We start from the raw sequence: 20,252 nt of genomic DNA, 5'->3' as shown, positions 1-20,252 counted from the left end.
TTTCTGATCATTGCGGTTTTGGGATCTTGCTTTGTGCAAATCAATTGATCTGTTTATGTCCATAACAGAGACCTCACTTCAAAATCATTACTTTGACTGAGAGTTACTTTGGCATGAAGGGTGCTACATAAATGCAAGTTTGTTCTCCTTCTTTCCATAAGGGTGTAGTTGCTACTCTCCACAGGATGGCTATGAGAGAAACCATTAAATACACCTATAGTAGGATGACAGTCTTTACTTCTGTTTTACTGATTAGGATCTGGTGTTGGGTTTTGTATGTCACATAGCTCATAATAAGTGAGCCTTGGTGGTGATTTAATTCCATACAGTAGTATATTCCATAATTAGAGCACAGATGTAAAACTAGCCTTACAAAGTTTAGACCACGTGGCAGTGTAATACTGAAATCCCAGATATTCATGCTGCTGAGGGAGTAATCCAACCAAACACACAAGTAACTATGTGTTAGGGCTGTTTAAAAACTACTTTATGCACATGGGAACAATGGGTAATTGGGTTTGCAACATTCAAATTAGGGAAACACATGCAGACACAAAACAATTCAATGTGGTTACCTTAGTGACGGCTATTTTGGCCCCCTTGTTGATGAGCTGCACCACATTCTCTGTCTGGCCTTTGTGTGCAGCTATGAGAAGCCTTTCTGAAAGCTGAGCGACTGCATCCCTCTGGCTCATGAATTAGAAAAGGAGGTGCTCTGGGCAACCAGTGGACAGGTTCTGTCAGTAAAATGAAATGTAGAACAGCAATGCTCGGATGGATGCCAAACTCCAGAGGTTTCTTTTTAGGCTAACAAGGGATCTTTGAATTAGCCGTGTTTTCTTGCAGGTGGTTTCCTAACATGCAGGTACATGGTGTCTTCAAATACTCGGAATTTACCCTGCTCCATGGGTTATATCATTTCTGTGATGCCATTATTATCAGCCACATGACCTGTGAAAATGAACATGGAACAATTAGTAAGACCACAAAGACGTAGGAGTAGAACCATCGGGTCTGCTCCACGAATCTGAAGAGTGGAGGGGTTACACCAGCTGTACAACAATATGATGGCTGTTTGCCAGCTCTACGACACGAACACAGTGACCAGAACATTTCATTGATTTCCTGGGGAATTTGAGCAATTAGGTTTTAAACAGCGGATTATTGGATGACTATGAATAGTCCTGATGTGGAGATGCGTTGGACACAGTAAGAAGTCTCACAACACCAGGTTAAAGACCAACAGGTTTATTTGGTAGCCCAAGCCACAAGCTTTCGGAGCGCTGCCCCTTCATCAGGTGCGTGGGAGTTCTGTTCACAAACAGGGCATATAAAGACACAAACTCAATTTACAAAATAGTGGTTGGAATGCGAGTCTTTACAGGTAATCAAGTCTTAAAGGTACAGACAATGTGAGTGGAGAGAGGGTTAAGCACAGGTTAAAGAGATGTGTATTGTCTCCAGCCAGGACAGTTAGAGAGATTTTGCAAGCCCAGGCAAGTCGTGGGGGTTACAGATAGTGTGACATGAACCCAAGATCCTGGTTGAGGCCGTCCTCCTGTGTGCGGAACTTGGCTATCAGTCTCTACTCAGTGACTCTGCGTTGTCGTGTGTCATGAAGGCCGCCTTGGAGAACGCTCACCCAAAGATCAGAGGCCGAATGTCCGTGACCGCTGAAGTGTTCCCCAACAGGAAGAGAACACTCTTGCCTGGTGATTGTCGAGCAGTGTTCATTCATCCATTGTCGTAGCGTCTGCATGGTCTTCCCAATGTACCATGCCTCGGGACATCCTTTCCTACAGGGTATCAGGTAGACAACATTGGCCGAGTTGCAAGTGTATGTACCGTGTACCTGGTGGATGATGTTCTCACGTGAGATGATGGCATCCGTGTCGATAATCCGGCACGTCTTGCAGCGGTTGCTGTGGCAGGGTTGTGTGGTGTCGTGGTCACTGTTCTCCTGAAGGCTGGGTAGTTTGCTGCGGACAATGGTCTGTTTGAGGTTGTGCGGTTGTTTGAAGGCAAGAAGTGGGGGTGTGGGGATGGCCATGGCGAGATGTTCGTCTTCATCAATTACATGCTGAAGGCTCCGGAGAAGATATCGTAGCTTCTCCGCTCCAGGGAAGTACTGGACGATGAAGGGTACTCTGTCCGCCGTGTCCCATGTTTGTCTTCTGAGGAGGTCGGTGCGATTTTTTGCTGTGGCGCGTTGGAACTGTTGATCGATGGGTCGAGCACCATATCCTGTTCTTTTGAGGGCATCTTTCAGCGTCCGGAGGTGTCTGTTGCGATCCTCCTCATCTTAGCATATCATGTGTATATGGAGGGCTTATCCATAGGGGGTGGCTTCTTTAACGTATTTAGGGTGGAAGCTGGAGAAGTGGAACATCGTGAGGTTATCCATGGGCTTGCGGTACAGTGAAGTGCTGAGGTGACCGTCCTTGATAGAGATGCGCGTGTCCAAGAATGCAACCGATTCCGGAGAGTAGTCCATGGGTGAGTCTGATGGTGAGATGGAACTTGTTGATGTCATCAGTGTCATAGTTGTTTCAGTGATTGTTCACCATGAGTCCAAAGGAAGAAAATGTCATCGATGTATCTAGTGTATAGCATCAGTTGAAGGTCCTGTGCGGTGAAGAAATCTTGTTTGAACCTGTGCATGAAGATGTTGGCATATTGAGGTGCGAATTTGGTCTCCATGGCTGTTCCGTGTGTCTGGATGAAGAACTGGTTGTTGAAGGCGAAGACATTGTGGTCCAGGATGAAGCGGATGAGTTGTAAAATTGCATCTGGAGATTGACAGTTGTCGGCGTTGAGTACTGAGGCAGTTGCAGCAATGCCATCATCATGGGGGATGCTGGTGTAGAGCGCCGAGACATCCATTGTGACGAGGAGTGCTTCTGGTTCAACTGCTCCATGTGTGCTGAGTTTCTGTAGGAAGTCCGCAGTGTCGCGACAAAAGCTGGGGGTTCTTTGTACAATGGGTTTCAGGATGCCCTCGATGTAGCCGGAGAGGTTCTCGCACAGGGTCCCATTGCTCGATACGATGGGACGGCCGGGTGTGTTGGCCTTGTGTATCTTCAGGAGGCAGTAGAGATCTCCAACGCGGGGAGTACGTGAGATGAGAACACGGAGGGTGCTCTGAAGGTCCGGATCAAAGGTCTTGATCAGTCTGTTGAGTTGACGGGTGTGTTTTTTGGTCGGATCTGTGGGTAACTGTCTGTAGTGTTCCTCGTTGTTCAGTTGTCGGGACATTTCTTTGCAGTAATCCGTTCTGTTCAGTATGACGATGGTCCCTCCTTTGTCTGCTGGTTTGATGACAATGTTGCGGTTGGTCTTGAGAGCGCGGATGGCGTTGCGAGAAGAACCTTCAAAAACCGCACCGACCTCCTCAGAAGACAAACACGGGACACGACGGACAGAGTACCCCGGCGTCCAGTACTTCCCCGGATCGGAGAAGCTACGACATCTTCTCCGGAGCCTGCAACGTGTCATCGATGAAGACGAACATCTCGCCAAGGCCATCCCCACACCCCCACTTATTGCCTTCAAACAACCGCACAACCTCAAACAGACCATTGTCCGCAGCAAACTACCCAGCTTTCAGGAGAACAGTGACCACGACACCATACAACCCTGCCACAGCAACCTCTGCAAGACGTGCCGCATCATCGACACGGATGCCATCATCTCACGTGAGAACACCATCCACCAGGTTCACGGTACATACACTTGCAACTCGGCCAACGTTGTCTACCTGATACGCTGCAGGAAAGGATGTCCCGAAGCATGGTACATTGGGGAGACCATACAGACGCTATGACAACGGATGAACACCGCTCGACAATCACCAGGCAAGAGCGTTCTTTCTCTTCCTGTTGGGGAACACTTCAGCGGTCATGGGCATTCGGCCTCTGATATTCGGGTAAGCGTTCTCCAAGGCAGCCTTCACGACACACGACAGCGCAGAGTCGCTGAGTAGAGACTGATAGCCAAGTTCCGCACACATGAGGACGGCCTCAACCGGGATATTGGGTCCATGTCACACTATCTGTAACTCCCACGACTTGCCTGGGCTTGCAAAATCTCACTAGTTGTCCTGGCTGGAGACAATACACATCTCTTTAATCTGTGCTTAACCCTCTCTCCACTCACATTGTCTGTACCTTTAAGACTTGATTACCTGTAAAGACTCGCATTCCAACCATTACTTTGTAAATTGAGTTTGTGTCTTTATATGCCCAGTCTGTGAACTCACCTGATGAAGGGGCAGCGCTCCGAAAGCTTGTGGCTTATGCTACCAAATAAACCTGTTGGACTTTAACCTGGTGTTGTGAGACTTCTTACTATAAATAGTCCACCAGTGGAATGACTTGCTTTTGGGTAGGTAGACAGAGACGAATTATGACAATATATCGACATGAGGTAATTGTCCTCCATCAACAAGTACCTTCTGTTCACCACTTTTGAATGGTCCGATCATATATTAAGCCGATCTTCCTCTTCACCCTACCTGCAACTGCAGCACTATATTATGCACCCTATCTTTTTCCTTTTCCCCTATGTACTTTATGACCGGTGTGCTTTGTCTGTATAGTGCAAGAAACAATGCTTTTCACTGTATTGCAATACGTATGATAACAATAAATCAAATCAAACCCATGACTTGCCAATTGTAAAGTGCAAGTTTCCCATAAATGATTGCAGGGATGTTCATTCCACAATACCGAGCAGAAAACCATTTGATTCATTAGTCACTTGTTGCATGTACACACCAAGAGATTGTATATTACATGAACAGAATTTAAAATCTCGTATCCACATTTAAAGATGGAAATCAGTACCATCCCCTTACTGTACAACCTAAAGATGTTGCCCCCCAGATTAAACTCATAGGCTTTAATTTCACTAAACTATTGCAAAATCAGGAATTTTCATATGTAGCATGGCCTGTTTCAATCAAACAGGGCAACGTTTCCCATAATAGTTATGGGGAAAATTGAGTAACAAGGTGAAGATAAAGAATGGCAGCATGAACTGGTGGGGAAACGGGAGAGAAAAGTGTAGATCAGTGAACTGATCAGTGTGGAAGCCAAATAAAAAGATTGAAAGTAATTCAGCAATCAGTCCCAGAAACAGAGCATTTCAACACCTCCCCACATTTCTCTTCAACTTCTCAGCAAGAAATAAGGGAAATAAAGGAAGCTCCCTAAAATATTGTCACAATCTTCCAATATACAATGGTACAATGTCAGGAATGGCTAGCTATTGCTTATATTATGAAAAATATGCCATTTCATTTCAGTTCATCTGAATGCCGTTTTCAGAACTTTGCCATTACTTCAGCAACACTGCTTGTGTGAACATGAATTTCACCGTCGGGTCTTTTAAGATTTCCGAATTTTGTACTTGTATCTTCTCAGTTCTGTCACCACAGTCCTGAAGTCTGTTTGACCATGACCAGACCCATGGCTGAGCAGGTAACGTTTGAAAGTGACAAATTAACATTTCAGCACAACTGCAACCTTCAGTTTCCATATCACATGTAAACTCAGTTCAAAAGTTAGTGACAGTCTTTTTGTTTCCCAAAGTATGCAGCCTGGAACCATGATATCTTTTTCCTGTTTACAGTTGCGATCATTCAGTGGAATTACTCAGACATAATAACCTTCTCTTCCCTTACTAAATGGGAAAGTTCATCGATGGATAGGAAATCTATCCCTTCTATTTTATAGAGTTATAGAGGTTTACAGCATGGAAACAAGCCCTTCGGCCCAACTTGTCCATGCCGCCCTTTTTTTTTAAAACCCCTAAGCTAATCCCAATTGCCCGCATTTGGCCCGTATCCCTCTATACCCATCGTACCCATGTAACTATCCAAATGCTTTTTAAAAGACAACATTGTACCTGCCTCTACTACTACCTCTGGCAGCTTGTTCCAGACACACCACCCTCTGAAAAAAATTGCCCCTCTGGACACTTTTGTATCTCTCCCCTCTTACCTTAAACCTATGTCCTCTAGTTTTAGACTCCCCTATCTTTGCAAGTATTGCAAGTCCCTCGAGAACTTAGAAACATGTTCCCATGATGCAGGACAGTGATTAGTACAGCTGCCTCACAGCGCCAGGGACCCAGGTTCAATTCCGGCCTTGGGTCACTGTCTGTGTGGAGTTTACACTTTCTCTCCATGTTATTACTATTAATATGTTAATTACTACTTTGCTTCTCCTGATTACCCAAGAAGAAATCTGCACACTCCCCAGCACCCACACTGTGTTGAAATCAAAGCTCTACTTTAACAGATTCTTTCCTAGGGCTTCAACCTACACTGTGGAACTCATAGTTTCTCTCAGTTTTCACTTCCTTCTTCAACTTGGAGCCTTATGAAATTTATGTTTGGCATCATTTGAATTAACTTGCCACTTTCCTTACTAGTTGCAATCTTTGCACTGTATGATGAGCCGTTGATCCAACCTCCACAATTTTAAAAAGGAAGTCAAATCAAGAATTATAGGCGCATTGTGGCCAATATGAACAATCAGTTATAATACTGATGTTCCAGTGAACTGTCTAGTTCAGTCACCACAACATTTGAACATGCTTTGTAATTAAAAGGGGATTTGATACAAAATGGCCAGATTTTGTTTTTAAACATTGGATATTGAACTAGACCATGCACTGCAAGAAGTTCAAATCATGATCCATGCTGAGGTTGCTGGTGTCAACAAGGGATGCATAATTAGTCCAAAAATCACAGAGCGGGAAAAACTGGCCAAAATTCCCACTTTGATGATTGCCCTTAAATGCTCAAAATAGCTGAGCTACAAAAACAAAGCTAAAGTGTATCGCATGAAGGTTTGATTCAGGTTTAACATTAGATATTTATCTTAAAAAGACCTCTGGTAGGAGAGTGAGCAATAACATAAAAGAAGAGACCCTTCTAATTATGTTGACTTAATTAGATTGCTTATGTCCAACCACATAAAAGATGTCAAGTCCACTTTTAGTACATCCCCATTAGAGACGAATATGTACAATTTTAATATGATATGCAGTGCCATATATTGCTCATTGACCGAGGAGCATTTGGTCGCATTTTCAAAGTTCGAGTCACTTTATTCATTTCCATTGACTTATATCTTGCGTGCCATGAAACGAAGTAGAACTTGAAGTGGTAGCCAACGTAATTTTTTTTAAAATCCAAAGCAACCAAACCGCAGAAAATGGTTCATGTATTCCAGGATGAAAAATGATTCAAATTATTGACAGATTGTGGTAAGTCAATGAAAACATTACAAACCACAACCATTACTCACTTTAAGTTACAGGATATAGATCTTACTCATCAGAAATGTTGCCACAAATTGTTATTTGACAACCTTGTGATGGAAGTGTATTAACTTGGAAATGGATCTTTCATTGATAATCTTGAAAGCTAAATGGGTCGTCATCCAATATTTTGAACAAGCTGGAGTATCTCCTTTTCCACAGTGATCTTATAGAGGTCTATAAAATAATGAGGGGCATAGATAAGGTAGATAGGCAACATCTTTTCCCAAAAGTAGGGGAGTTTGAAACTAGAGGGCATAGGTTTAAGGTGAGAGGGGAGAGATACAAAAGGGTCTAGAGGGGCAATTTTTTCACACAGAGGGTGGTGAGTGTCTGGAACAAGCTGCCAGAGGTAGTAGTAGAGGGGGGTACAATTTTGTCTTTTAAAAAGCATTTAGACAGATACATGGGTAAGATGGGTATAGAGGGATATGGGCCAAATGCGGGCAACTGGGACTAGCTTAGTGGTAAAAACTGGGCAGCATGCACAAGTTGGGCCGAAGGGCCTGTTTCCATTGTACAAACCTCTATGACTATGACTCTATGGTAATTTGGATGTTTACAGTATCGATCAGTTCTGAATTATATTCCAAGACTGCAGACAGAATTACCACAGGATGGGAGGAAGAACAGGACAGCACTGGAATAATCAGGACCAGCATTGGAATCATCGTGTCTGGAGGTTATAAAGTCACGAGTGAAGGTTTCAGCAATACTTGGGTTAAGGTTAAGGTGAGGTGAGAGTGACAGCCCTTGACATCAAGGCTGCATTCGACCGAGTGTGGCATTAAGGAGCCCTAGCAAAACTGGAGTCAATGGGTATCAGCGGGCAAACTCTCCGCTGGTTGAAGTTATACCTGGTACATAGGAAGATAATTGCGGTTGTGGAGCGTCAGTCATCTCAGCTCCAGGACATCTCTGCAGGAGTTCCTCAGGGTAGTGTCCTTGGCCCAACCATCTTCAGCTGCTTCATCAATGACCTTCCGTCCGTCATAAGGTCAGAAGTGGGGATGTTCGCCGATGATTGCACAATGTTCAGCACCATTTACAACTCTTCAGATACTGAAGCAGTCCATGTTCAAATGCAACATGATCTGGACAATATCCAGGTTTGGGCTGACAAGGGGCAAGTAAGATTCGCGCCACACAAATGTCAGGCAATTGCCATCACCAATAAGAGACACTCTAACCACCACCCCTTGACATTCAATGGTGTAACCAGCACTGAATCCCCCACTGTCAACATCCTTGGGGTTACCATTGACCAGAAACTCAACTGGACTCATCACAAACACAATGGCTACAAGACCAGGTCAGAGGCTAGGAATACTGCGGTGAGTAACTCACCTCCTGACTCCCCAAGTCCTATCCATCATCTACAAGGCACAAGTCAGGAGTGTGATGGAATACTCTCCACTTGCCTGGATGGGTGCAGCTCCAACACTCAAGACACTTGACAGCATCCAGGACAAAGCATCCCACTTGATTGGCACCACATCCACAAACATTCAATCCCTCCACCACCAACACTCAGTAGCAGCAGTGTGTCCTATCTACAAGATGCACTGCAGCAATTCACCCAAGATCCTTAGACAGCATCTTCCCAACCCACAACCACTTCCATCTCAAAGGGCAAAGGCAGCAGATACATGGGAACACCACCACCATGCTTGCCTTCATCGACCGAGCATTGAGTTTAAAAATTGGCAAGTCATGTTGCAGCTTTATAGGACATTGGTTAGGGCGCACTTGGAACATAGTTTTCAATTCTGGTTGCCACACTACCAAAAGGATGTGAAGGCTTTGGAGAGGGTACAGAAAAGATTTACCAGGATATTGCCTGGTATGGAGGGCAATAGCTATGAGGACAGGTTGGAGAAACTTGGTTTATTCTCACTGGAAAGACGGAGGTTGAGGGGCAACGTGATAGAAATTTACAAGATTATGAGGGGCATGGACAGAGTGGACGGTCAGAAGCTTTTTCTCAAGGGTGGAACAGTCAATTACTAGGGGGCATAGGCTTAAGGTGCGAGGGGCAAGGTTTAAAGGAGATGTAGGAGGCAAGTTTTTTTTACACAGAGGGTGGTGGGTGCCTGGAACTCGCTGCCGGGGGAGGTAGTGGAAGCAGATATGATAGTGACTTTTAAGGGATGTCTGGACAAATACATGAATAGGATGGGAGCATGGTCAATGTAAACTTGGAGGGCTGAAGGGCCTCTTCCTGTGCTGTAATTTTCTTTGTTCTTTGCTCTTTGTTCTAAGAACAAAGAACAATACAGCACAGGGCCGGGCCCTTCGGCCCTCCAAGCCTGCACCGATCATGTGTTCCTAACTAGACCATCCGTTTGTATCCCTCTATTCCCAGTCTGTTCATGTGGCTATCTAGATAAGTCTTAAATGATCCTAGCATGTCAGCCTCAACCACCTTGCTTGGTAGTGCATTCCAGGCCCCCACCACCCTCTGTGTAAAATACGTCCCCCGCATATCTGTATTGAACCTTGCCCCCTCCCCCCTTACCTTGAACTTGTAGGTGCTAGAGGTCGCAGGTTTGGAAGATTCTTTCAAAGGAGCCTTAGTGAGTTGCTGTAGTGCATCTTGTAGAAGGTATGCACTGCTGCCACTGTGCATCAGTGGTAGTAGACATGGACATTTGTGGACAACCTCACCAAGTGGAATGCTTTGTCTGGATGGCATCAAGCTTTGAGCGTTGTTGGAGCTTTAATTTTTGATTTGATTTATTGTCACATGTATTGGTATACAGTGAAAAATATTGTTTTTTGTGCACTATACAGACAAAGCATACCATTCATAGAGAAGGAAAGGAGACAGTGCAGAATGTAGTGCTACACTCATAGCTAGGGTGTAGAGAAAGATCAACTTAATGCAGGGTAGGCCTATTCAAAAGTCTGATGGCAGCAGGGAAGAAGCTGTTCTTCAGTTGGTTGGTACATGATCTCAAACTTTTGTATCTTTTTCCTGACAGAAGAGCTGCACTCATCCAGGCAAGTGGAGAGTATTCAATCTCACTCCTGACTTGCGCCTTGTGTAGATGGTGGACAGGTTTTGAGACATCAGGTGGTGAATTACTTGCTGCAGAATTCCCAGCCTCTGACCATTGCCTGGCACTTGTGTGGCGCAAATGTTATTTATCAGCCCAAGCCTGAATGGCGTCCAGGTGTTGCTGCATGTGGACAGGAACTGCTTCAGTATCTGAGGAGTCGTAAATGGTGCTGAACATTGTGTAATCGTCGGCGAACATCCCCACTTCTGACCTCATGATGGAAGGGAGGTCATTGATGAAGCAGCTGAAGGTGGTTGGGACTCCTGCAGTGATGTCCTGGAGCTGAAATGATTGATCTCCAACTGCCACAACCATTTTCCTTTGTGCCAGGTGTGACTCCAACCAGCGGAGAATTTTCTCCCAATTCTCACCGACTTCAGTTTTGCTCGGGCTCCTTGATGCCATAGTTTGTCAAATTCTTCCTTGATGTCAGGGGCAAACACTCTCACCTCTCCTCCTGTGTTCAGCTTTTATCCATGTCTGGACCTTATTACATCCTTGGCCAGGAGCTGAGTGGCCCTGGCAGAACCCAAACTGAGTATTTGTGAGCAAGTTATTACTGAGTAGGTGCTGCTTGATAGCACAGTTGATGATGTGGCAACAGTTGTCCTGCTTTCTGTGAACAGGACATAGTTGGGAAATTTTCTCCATTGCCGGCTAGATGTCAGTGTTGTAAATGTACTGGAACAGCTTGGCTAGGGGTGTGGCTAGTTCTGCGTTCCTTGGTCTTGTGGGAGGGAGGATGGTAGTCATTCCAGGGGGGATAATCAGGATGGGTGAGAGAATCAGAAGTGGAGGTGAAGAAGCCATTATGGAGACACAAAATAAACTTCCAATTGTTTTTTATAATTTTGGTTGGTTAAAGATATTTGCAAAATGCTGCAGTCCTACAGGATCATTCTACCTGAACTTTCATCATGCAAAATACTGAATTTATCATATCAATATTTAAAGTAACCTATTAATTTAAAAGGTCCTCACATTACCAAGAAACTTCAAAATCTTGGACTATGAAACTAACCATATATTAAGACTATGGCATGCATAAAACCTGAAACTGAGAAAATATTGCAATATTGTTGAAGGTAGTCATATCAAGTTACCCTATCTGCTATTCTGCCTACATTAACAAAGCATACAAAGATATCTAATTCAAATCTATGAACTGTGTACACAATAATTATGCAATCTTTAGACTGTAATAAATAACATACCATGTTTCCTAAATTATTACATCTGGAGATTGTCTACTTTCTAAACCTCCCCGTGTTAGTCTGAAAGATGGTATCAAAATTGGCAATGCTGAGCAGAGCGAGTTAAATTACATTAGATACCTGTTGATTTCCTTCTGCCTGGGAGTTTGTTTAACACTCAAATGTAGCTTTGTAAATATGTGGCTGCAGTGGCATTCTTTGATCTCTCTGCACATAATGTCCGAACTATGTTAGGGGTTGTATGTTAGGGGTAAATCAAATCAATTTACACATGTGGATTCAAACTAACAACAACAGACTTATGGAAAGAGATGTTGCCTGTACAGAGTCCAAATTAAAACAGCAGCCTGTGCAACATCCTAATGACATCACCATCAAATCATGTGATCAGCTCTTAAAGCAAACATGCAATGACTTAAATATATAACACTATACAAACATCTTCAAACAATTAAGGGTGCCACTCTGCAGATACTTTGCCTTTCACCAACTGAAGGCTCTTTACATCTCAGCTGGACATCCTGGATAGCCATGCTTTAGTGTTATTGTGCACATCAGTCCTGTTGGATAGCCAATATAAAAGGTGCACTGTAATCTGTCCCGTCCAGAACACTTGGGGCCAAGTCATATCTGGATAGGCAAAGGGATCTGGGTGTACAGGTACACAGGTCACTGAAAGTGGCAATGCAGGTGGAGAAGGTAGTCAAGAAGACATACGGCATGCTTGCCTTCATCGGCCGGGATATTGAGTTCAAAAATTGGCAAGTCATGTTGACGCTTTATAGAACCTTAGTGAGGCCACACTTGGAATATAGTGTTCAATTCTGGTCGCCACACTACCAGAAGGATGTGGAGGCTTTGGAGAGGGTATAGAAAAGATTTACCAGGGTGTTGCCTGGAATGGAGGGCATTAGCTATGAGGAGAGGTTGGAGAAACTTGGTTTGTTCTCACTGGAGCGACGGAGGTTGAGGGGTGACCTGATAGAAGTTTACAAGATTATGAGAGGCATGGACAGAGTGGATAGTCAGAAGCTTTTTCCCAGGGTGGAAGAGTCAATTACTAGGGGGGCATAGGTTTAAGGTGCGAGGGGCAAGTTTTAAAAGAGATGTACGAGGCAGATTTTTTACACAGAGAGTGGCGAGTGCCTGGAACTCGTTGCCGGGGGAGGTAGTGGAAGCGGATACGGTAGTGACTTTTAAGGGGCGTCTTGACAAGTACATGAATGAGATGGGAATAGAGGGATCTGGTCCCTGGAAGCGTAGGGTGTTTTAGTTAAGTCGGGCAGCATGGTCGATGCAGGCTTGGAGGGCCAAAGGGCCTGTTCCTGTGCTGTAATTTTCTTTGTTCTTTAATCCAACAAAGCAGCGACTAACACATTCTGCTGCGTGTTACTACAAGTCTATCAACCAACTGAGCATGTTTGGCTGGACAGAATTCTGCCTGACAGATCCAGAAAAGCATTCAACAGATTTTTAAAAATCCTGACCTCCATTAAGGGGAAGCTTTCCAGTACAGCACTCATACCAAGCTGGCACATGGACTCAGGCCAGTTTCTTTCTGACTGTTGAGGTAGCGAGAGCAGTTTATCCGCACAATGCTGGGACCTTCCCTGCATTCCAGCTCCAGAAATTCTTTTCAGCACCCATGCACTCCCATCTGGAGCTTCTGCACTCAGTCACAGCACTTATTCCCATGGTGAAGCACTGTGCATGGTTACTGATAGAACCCCTTCTGTGCCAATCCACATTAAGGATGACTTTATTGAGCTGTTCAAAATCGAAAACAGCAAGATATTCATCCAGGGGGCAACTTACATCTTTGTGAGGTTAAATTGGTAATGAGGAGAAACTGGAACCTCAACTGGCTGTGAACACACCTATTTCTGGTTTAACCACAGAGGGTTTGAGGAGGCCTCTGTTTCTCTGGTTTCCTCCCACACTCCACAAATGTGCAGGTTAGATGGATTGGCCACGCCAAATTGGCCCTTAGTGTCAAGGGGATTAGCAGGGTAAATATATGGGGTTACCGGATGGGGCCTGGGTGGGATTGTTTTCGGTGCAGACTCAACGTGTCGAATGGCCTCCTTCTGCACTGCAGTGATTCTATGACAGTTGAAAATGTCAATTGTCCTATCACCCAGAATCTTTTGGGATAAATAGTTACAGATTTCCCCATCCCTTTGTTTGCAAAAAACGATTCCTTCTAAATGCCCTAAGCTCTAATTTTAACATTTTCCTCATCTGCTCTAGATCCCACCTCCACAGTGGTTAGCACTGCTGCCTCACCGCACCAAGGACCCGGGTTTGATTCCCAGCTTGGGTCACTGCCTGTGTGGAGTCTGCATGTTTTCCCTGTGTCTGTGTGGATTTCCTCCGGGTGCTCCAGTTTCCTCCCACAGTCCAAAAGATGTACTGGTTCGGTGCATTGGCCATGCTAACTTCTCCCTCAGTGTACCGAACAGGCGCTGGAGTGTGACGACTAGGGGATTTTCACAGTCACTTCATTGCAGTGTTAATGTAACCCTACATGTGACACTAATAAACTTTTATTTTCCTCAAACTCAAGATTGGCATTGTCAGGGGTACTCAATGAGAACAGAGGCGGCCCAGAGAGGAGGAAAGACACATTTTTAACCTTCATTTTACAAATCATAGAATGGGTACAGCACAGGAGGTGGTTATTCAACCCATCGAGTCAATGCTAGCCTTTCAAAGAGCAATCCAGTTTGGCCCACTTCACCACTCTTTCCCCATATCCCTGAAATATTTCCCTTAAAAGTATTTATGGAATTAAGTTTAGAAGTCTACAACTAAATCTCTATCTACCACCCTATCAGGCATAACCACTCATTGTATAAAAATGTTTTCCTCATGTCAGCTCTGGTTTGCTTTCCAATCAGCTTTAAATCTGTGACCTCGAGTCACACATGCCTCCACTTAACGGCCCATTAAACTACTCAAGAACTTGTGAGTAGACCAGGGAGGGTGAGGACGGGATTTTTAAAAGGCCAAATCAGCAATCCGGAACAGTTTGGTGCACGTTAGTGCCCAGCTGTAGGGTTCGGTGTGGGGACATCAGAAAGTTTATTCCTATTTGTGGAAAACTGAAGTTGATGGGCCAATATGCGGCACAAGCACCTTTACTTTGCGGGGATGGCCACTCTCCTCAGTGCTCCAACTTCAGCCCCCCCTGATGAGCTGCCTGCTCTCTTTGGCAAGGCAATGGTGGACTCCAGTATGGTTGCCGACTGCTTTTGCTGCTGGCGTCACTGATGATAAATTGGGTACCAAGTTCACCTCCTGTCCAATTAATACATTTATATTTTAAAATGGTCCTGCTTTGCAAACTGGCCCCATATGCCAAAATCAATCTGGTTTAAATGTTGCAGTAAAATGTTGGCCAAACTAGTATTTTGTATGGGTTTAGCATAACCTCTTGGTTTTTGCATATTATGGCCCAGATCTTCTGGTCTCCAGCCCAATGAGATCAGACTTTTAACCCAAGATGCACATCATTAGTCTGTGGATGTCCTGATGTGCTGACCTCCAAGGGAATTGCATGGGAGGCTTGAACCTGGGCACCACCACCGAGAAGGACAAAGGCAGCAGATACATGTGAACACCACCACCTGTAAATTCCCCTCCAAGCCACACTCCATCCTGACATAGAAAGATATTGCCATTCCTTCACCGTCGCGGGGTCAAAATCCTGGAACTCCCTTCATAACAGCACTGTGGGTGTAGCTACCACATGGACTTCAGTGGTTCAAGATAATGACTCACCGCCTCCTTCCCAAGGGTTACCGATGCACTTACCTGGTTAGTTAACCAGGAAATGTTAGACAGAAAAATTCTAGACTAACTACAGAATTGAACCCCCAATTATTCACACTGATCCCCCGACCATGCCTCCCAACCCCAACTATCCCACCTGACCCAACACAACTGCCCACTTGACACCCTGACTACCTCCCAGTTCCCTGACCCAACCCGACTGACCCGTCCTGACCCAATCCAACTGCCCTCTGACCAGTCCTCACTACTGCCTACCACCCGAGTATCCCCCTAGCCCAAACTGATGAGCCCATGACCTGACCACCTCTCCTCACCCACCGACCACCCTACCCACCTCACCCACTTCCCAGTTACCTCACCAACCCTATCCATTCAGTCATTCACCAACAGACACACAGGACCTTGTTAGTGCCATACAAAGAAGGTATGTCCCGTCTTCCCGTAAACGCTACTTCACTGCAATGGAGTTCTCCAATGGACTGTACATTCCACCGCCGGAATTCCACCACCTCGCCCGCCACAGAATCGGAGTGAGTGAGGGGTGGACAACGGAAATGTCCATTGACCTCGGGTGGGAGTTTCCAGTCTCCCTCGGGAGAGGCCGTAAAAGCACGCCCCATGTGTCTGGAGAAGCCAGGTTTGGAAGAGCCGGTCTGGAATGCAGAGCTATGTAAGAAGTCTCACAACACTTCCTTCGGAGCAGCGCTCCGAAAGCTAGTGGCTTTTGCTACCAAATAAACCTGTTGGACTTTAACCTGGTGTTGTGAGATTTCTTACTGTGTTTACCCCAGTCCAACGCCAGCATCTCCACATCATGCAGAGCTATGTCAGGCTGCAGTAAAGAAATCCTGATGTTGTTTGCCGCTTCATGGAATATCTGGGCTGTTGCCTCTATGTAGAAAATCCAGGAACCCATGTGCTTCATGCAACCTTCAAAAACTACCCTACACCCCAGTCCTGTCCTCCTTTCAAATTGAACCATTTAGCATTTACTCAAGTGAATGTCAGTTTTCACTGGAATCTTATAGAGTCCAAAGAGACCTTTTGAGGCTTCCAGTGTGACTCACCGTGGGGCTATTTGGAAGCCAGCTGGCCACACTCATTATAACAACAAAGGGGAAGTTGCAACCCGGGCCTGGTGGTAAATCAAATAGGAAGCAGTGCTCTACAAAAGCAGCTTTCAGTAGAGCTTGAATAATCTATGGCTTTCGAGCCAGAAGCTCTTAGGCATTTGTACCCTGAAGGAGTACCACATACCTGCTGTCTATAGCACTTACTGGTATACAGTGGAGAACCTCCATAACTCTAACAGCAATGAAGAGCAAGATTGTTCTGGGTCTCCCACTTTAAATATGTGAAGCCAGGTTACCTCATTTTTAATGACCAATTTATGGCTCTTGAGCCTTCTGTAGGACTCATTTTGGAGAGGTGGCAGAAAGAAAAATAAATAGGAAACAGTAGTGTTTATCAAACTCCTTTTGCAAATTTATATGCACAACATGCTTTATTTTACAGAACTGTGCTGGCTTTCATTAATTAATCCATATTCTCCTATATCATGGCCAATATTGATCTCTGAATCACCATTACTAAATGATCTTCATCATTAACATCCTTAGGCATCCAGGTTACTCTACCTTTGCATAGCCTATATTTATTTCTCATGGGAATGTACCTAGCTTGCAGGCTATTAATCTCTCCTTTGAAAATCTCCCATTTTTCATCCACTGTTTTATCCACCAAAATGCATTTCCAATCAATCTGCTCCAATCCAACTTGTAGATCCCTTACTTGGACATCTCTGGGAAAAGTTCAGCCATCTGTCACTAATAAGGTAAAGCCAGTAAGGCTGAATCGCAAGCTGTGCTGGATTTAGGGCATAGGTGCATTAGTGAAGCTGCCAGAGAACTAAACTAAGCTAAGATCAGGGAAGCATCAGGTGCAAGAAGCAGATAACTATTCGGCATGCCACTGTGCCAATGCAGCAACTCTGCCAGACAAGCCAATAAGGTTTTTCAGAACTGGGTCAGATGGGGGTCAAGGGTCAGTCTGACCACTCAGAGCATGGGAAATATCAGGCACATGAAGTGGGTAACTACTCAGCATGCCACCACTCTGAAGCAGCAAGACTCAAAAAGACCAGTAAGTTTTTTTTCTCTCATTTAATTGGACTTAAAATTCTAAATTTTAAAACAAAAAGGTTGAGTTTTCAGACACCTTTGGTTTTCAGATTACTGGATTTGAGGTACTGTACTGGATTGGGGCGGCACAGTGGTTAGCACTGCTACCTCACAGAGTCAGGAACCTGGGTTCAATTTTCGCTTGGGTTACTGTCTGTGTGGACTTTGCACATTCTCCCCATGTCTACGTGGATTTCCTCCGGGTGCTCCGGTTTCCTCCCAAGGTCTAAACAATGTGCGGGTTAGGTGGATTGGCCATGCTAAAATTGCCCCTTAGTGTCAGGGGGACTAGCTAGGGTAAATGTGTGGGGTTATGGGGATAGGGCTTGGGTGGGATTGTGGTTGGTGCAGACGCGATGGGCTGAATGGCCTCCTTCTGCACTGTAGGATTCTATGATCTATATATATGCAATTCCCTTTCCTCTAATCTGGAAGCTTACTTACAGCAATGTTAAATCAACTAATCTACTGATAACTGGCACCTCCCTTTCTCCAATTTTGAACAGATGTGGTGCCTTGGCAGCTGTCCAGTCCACTGGCACATTTCGCATATCGGAGGATGTTTGAAAGATGATGGTCAATGCCTCTGCCATCTCCTTAGATATGTTTGAACTATTGAGGTTGCACTCCTCCCACTCGGCTATTTCTTGGACACATTCGGTAAAGCCATCCTTCGCAGCAGAGCCAACTGATCTTCAGCCGCAACACAACACACTTACTTCATCTCAAAAACTAGAAGTAAATCAATAACAAACTTTGAGACAATGGAAGGAAACGACAGGTTTTATACTCTCTGAAAATGTTTGAGATTAGTTTGGATCACAATCATGGAAAGCTGCACCTTTTTCACAACTGAATGTTACACCACTGAAGGGACGTGCTGAGTCACTTCTTCCATTTGTTGCTATGAATACTTTATCTGAAAAAGCTCAAAACCAAATGCAAGAGCCCACCTTAGATACAATGATTGGACCATAGGTTCCTGATATGTTCAAATGTAATGATAAAATTAAGAATTAAAGCAATACTAGATACTGGAAACCTGAAAATAACAAAATATTGCTGGAAACACCCACCTTCTGTGGAGGCAGTAGACTGTAAAGCCAAAAGAGAAAATGCTGGAAAATCTCAGCAGGTCTGGCAGCACCTGTAAGGAGATAAAAGAGCTGACGTTTCGAGTCCAGATGACCCTTTATCAAAGCTTTGCTGAGATTTTCCAGCATTTTCTCTTTTGGTTTCAGATTCCAGCATCCGCAGTAATTTGCTTTTATTTAGTAGACTTTAAAGCCTTGGTTGTGCACCGTTCATCAAAACTGAAAGAGGTTATCAGAGAACATCTTTTAAAATGGAACAGAGAGGGTAGAAGATGGAGGGAAAACACACAGTCAGACACGGAGAGATACACACACTGACAAAGATGCACAGAGACACGCACACACATGTGTGCGCATACACACAGGATTTCGCTCCTCATTCTTCTGTTCCATTTAAAATATAGTCGAGCAGGACAATATATATTTTAATGGAGAGACATTACTGCTGTGCTTTAAAGGATTAAGAAAACTGCAGCCCAAAATTTCTTGGAGACTTGCATTATTGTAATAGCACATTTGTAGTAAGTCCTCGTTTAACATTGCTTTCCTAAAAAGCAAATCAGATTTTACCATTACAACCAATGTAAAAGCTGTAGTTATTTTCTGTAGACTTTGACAGAAAAACAATTACACCCTATAAGTTGAAATACTTTTCACTGCTAAATTCTTGTGTTTGTAAAAGAAATAACTTCTAAATTAAAATAAATTTAAAAAATAAGAAATATGCTAACTCCTACTTGGATCCTGCTCAGTGCTGCCTCTCCCACTCCCCAACCTCCGGATTGCCATCTCTCCCACTTCATGAACTTCCCGTCTGCCACTGAGTTAGCTCTCCGAACCTTCTGCTTGCCACATCCTGCTACCTGACCCACTCTCTCACCAACCCACCCTCTCTCTGCCAATCTTTCTGGTCACTGCTAGCCCTCACGCTCCCCTCCTCTCCTGAACTCTTGCTATGAGTGAGGGCTCGGGGGTGATTGGGAAGAAGCAGTTACAGAACAAGAGCAGTTTCGAATTGCAGGTTGCGGAGGTAAATCCCAAGCTGGAGAGGCGGCAAGAGGGAGGGTCGGCAGTGACAGGTGTGGGACAGATCGCTCCAAAATGGTGCTGAATGGGTCATGTGACTCTGTGCCAGACCTGGCATGAAACAATGTTAAAACAACCTCTTGATGATAGACATGAACATTGTGGGGGGAATCCTGCCCATCACAGGAATCAAAGCAGGCGGGGGTCGGACCATGCAAAAATCCGTTGACTTTGGGTGGGATTTTCCGGCTTTGGGGCAAGCACGACCAGAAAAGCCCACCCTATCAGTCCTATTAACTGCACCACATTAAAACAGAATGAATTCAAGTAAAGCAACTTAAAATAAGGGTTGGAATTTTCCCTGGCATCCGGAGTCGAAGTCTCCCAGGGCCAAATGTGTAGCACTCTGGGTGGGTCTGTCCTGGTGGGTGGGACAGGAACGAGGATTGACTCTGGAATGTTAGTCAAAATGTACGTACTGTATGATCATGTCAGACTTTTGTTTGACTAGTTCGTGACATAGCTCTCCCAATTTTGACACACTCCCAGATG

General features: G+C 44.7%; 1 protein-coding gene across 4 annotated transcripts in view; it reads right to left on the bottom strand.

Moving 5' to 3' along the window:
* The window catches only part of ankrd6b (ankyrin repeat domain 6b), a 213,386-nt gene that overhangs the window by 75,528 nt on the left and 117,606 nt on the right, over positions 1–20,252 (bottom strand). For all 4 annotated transcript variants that reach the window (XM_078212489.1, XM_078212492.1, XM_078212493.1 and 1 more), the window contains one exon: positions 576–951. In XM_078212489.1, coding sequence (XP_078068615.1) covers positions 576–695 — 120 coding nt within the window. In that variant the 5' untranslated portion in view covers positions 696–951. The remainder of the gene's footprint in view (positions 1–575; positions 952–20,252) is intronic.

This window comes from Mustelus asterias, chromosome 5 (genome assembly GCF_964213995.1).
Source record: "Mustelus asterias chromosome 5, sMusAst1.hap1.1, whole genome shotgun sequence".
Lineage (NCBI taxonomy): Eukaryota > Metazoa > Chordata > Chondrichthyes > Carcharhiniformes > Triakidae > Mustelus > Mustelus asterias.
The sequence above is the reverse complement of the archived record's forward strand: the minus strand, read 5'-3'. Positions and strand labels throughout refer to the sequence as shown.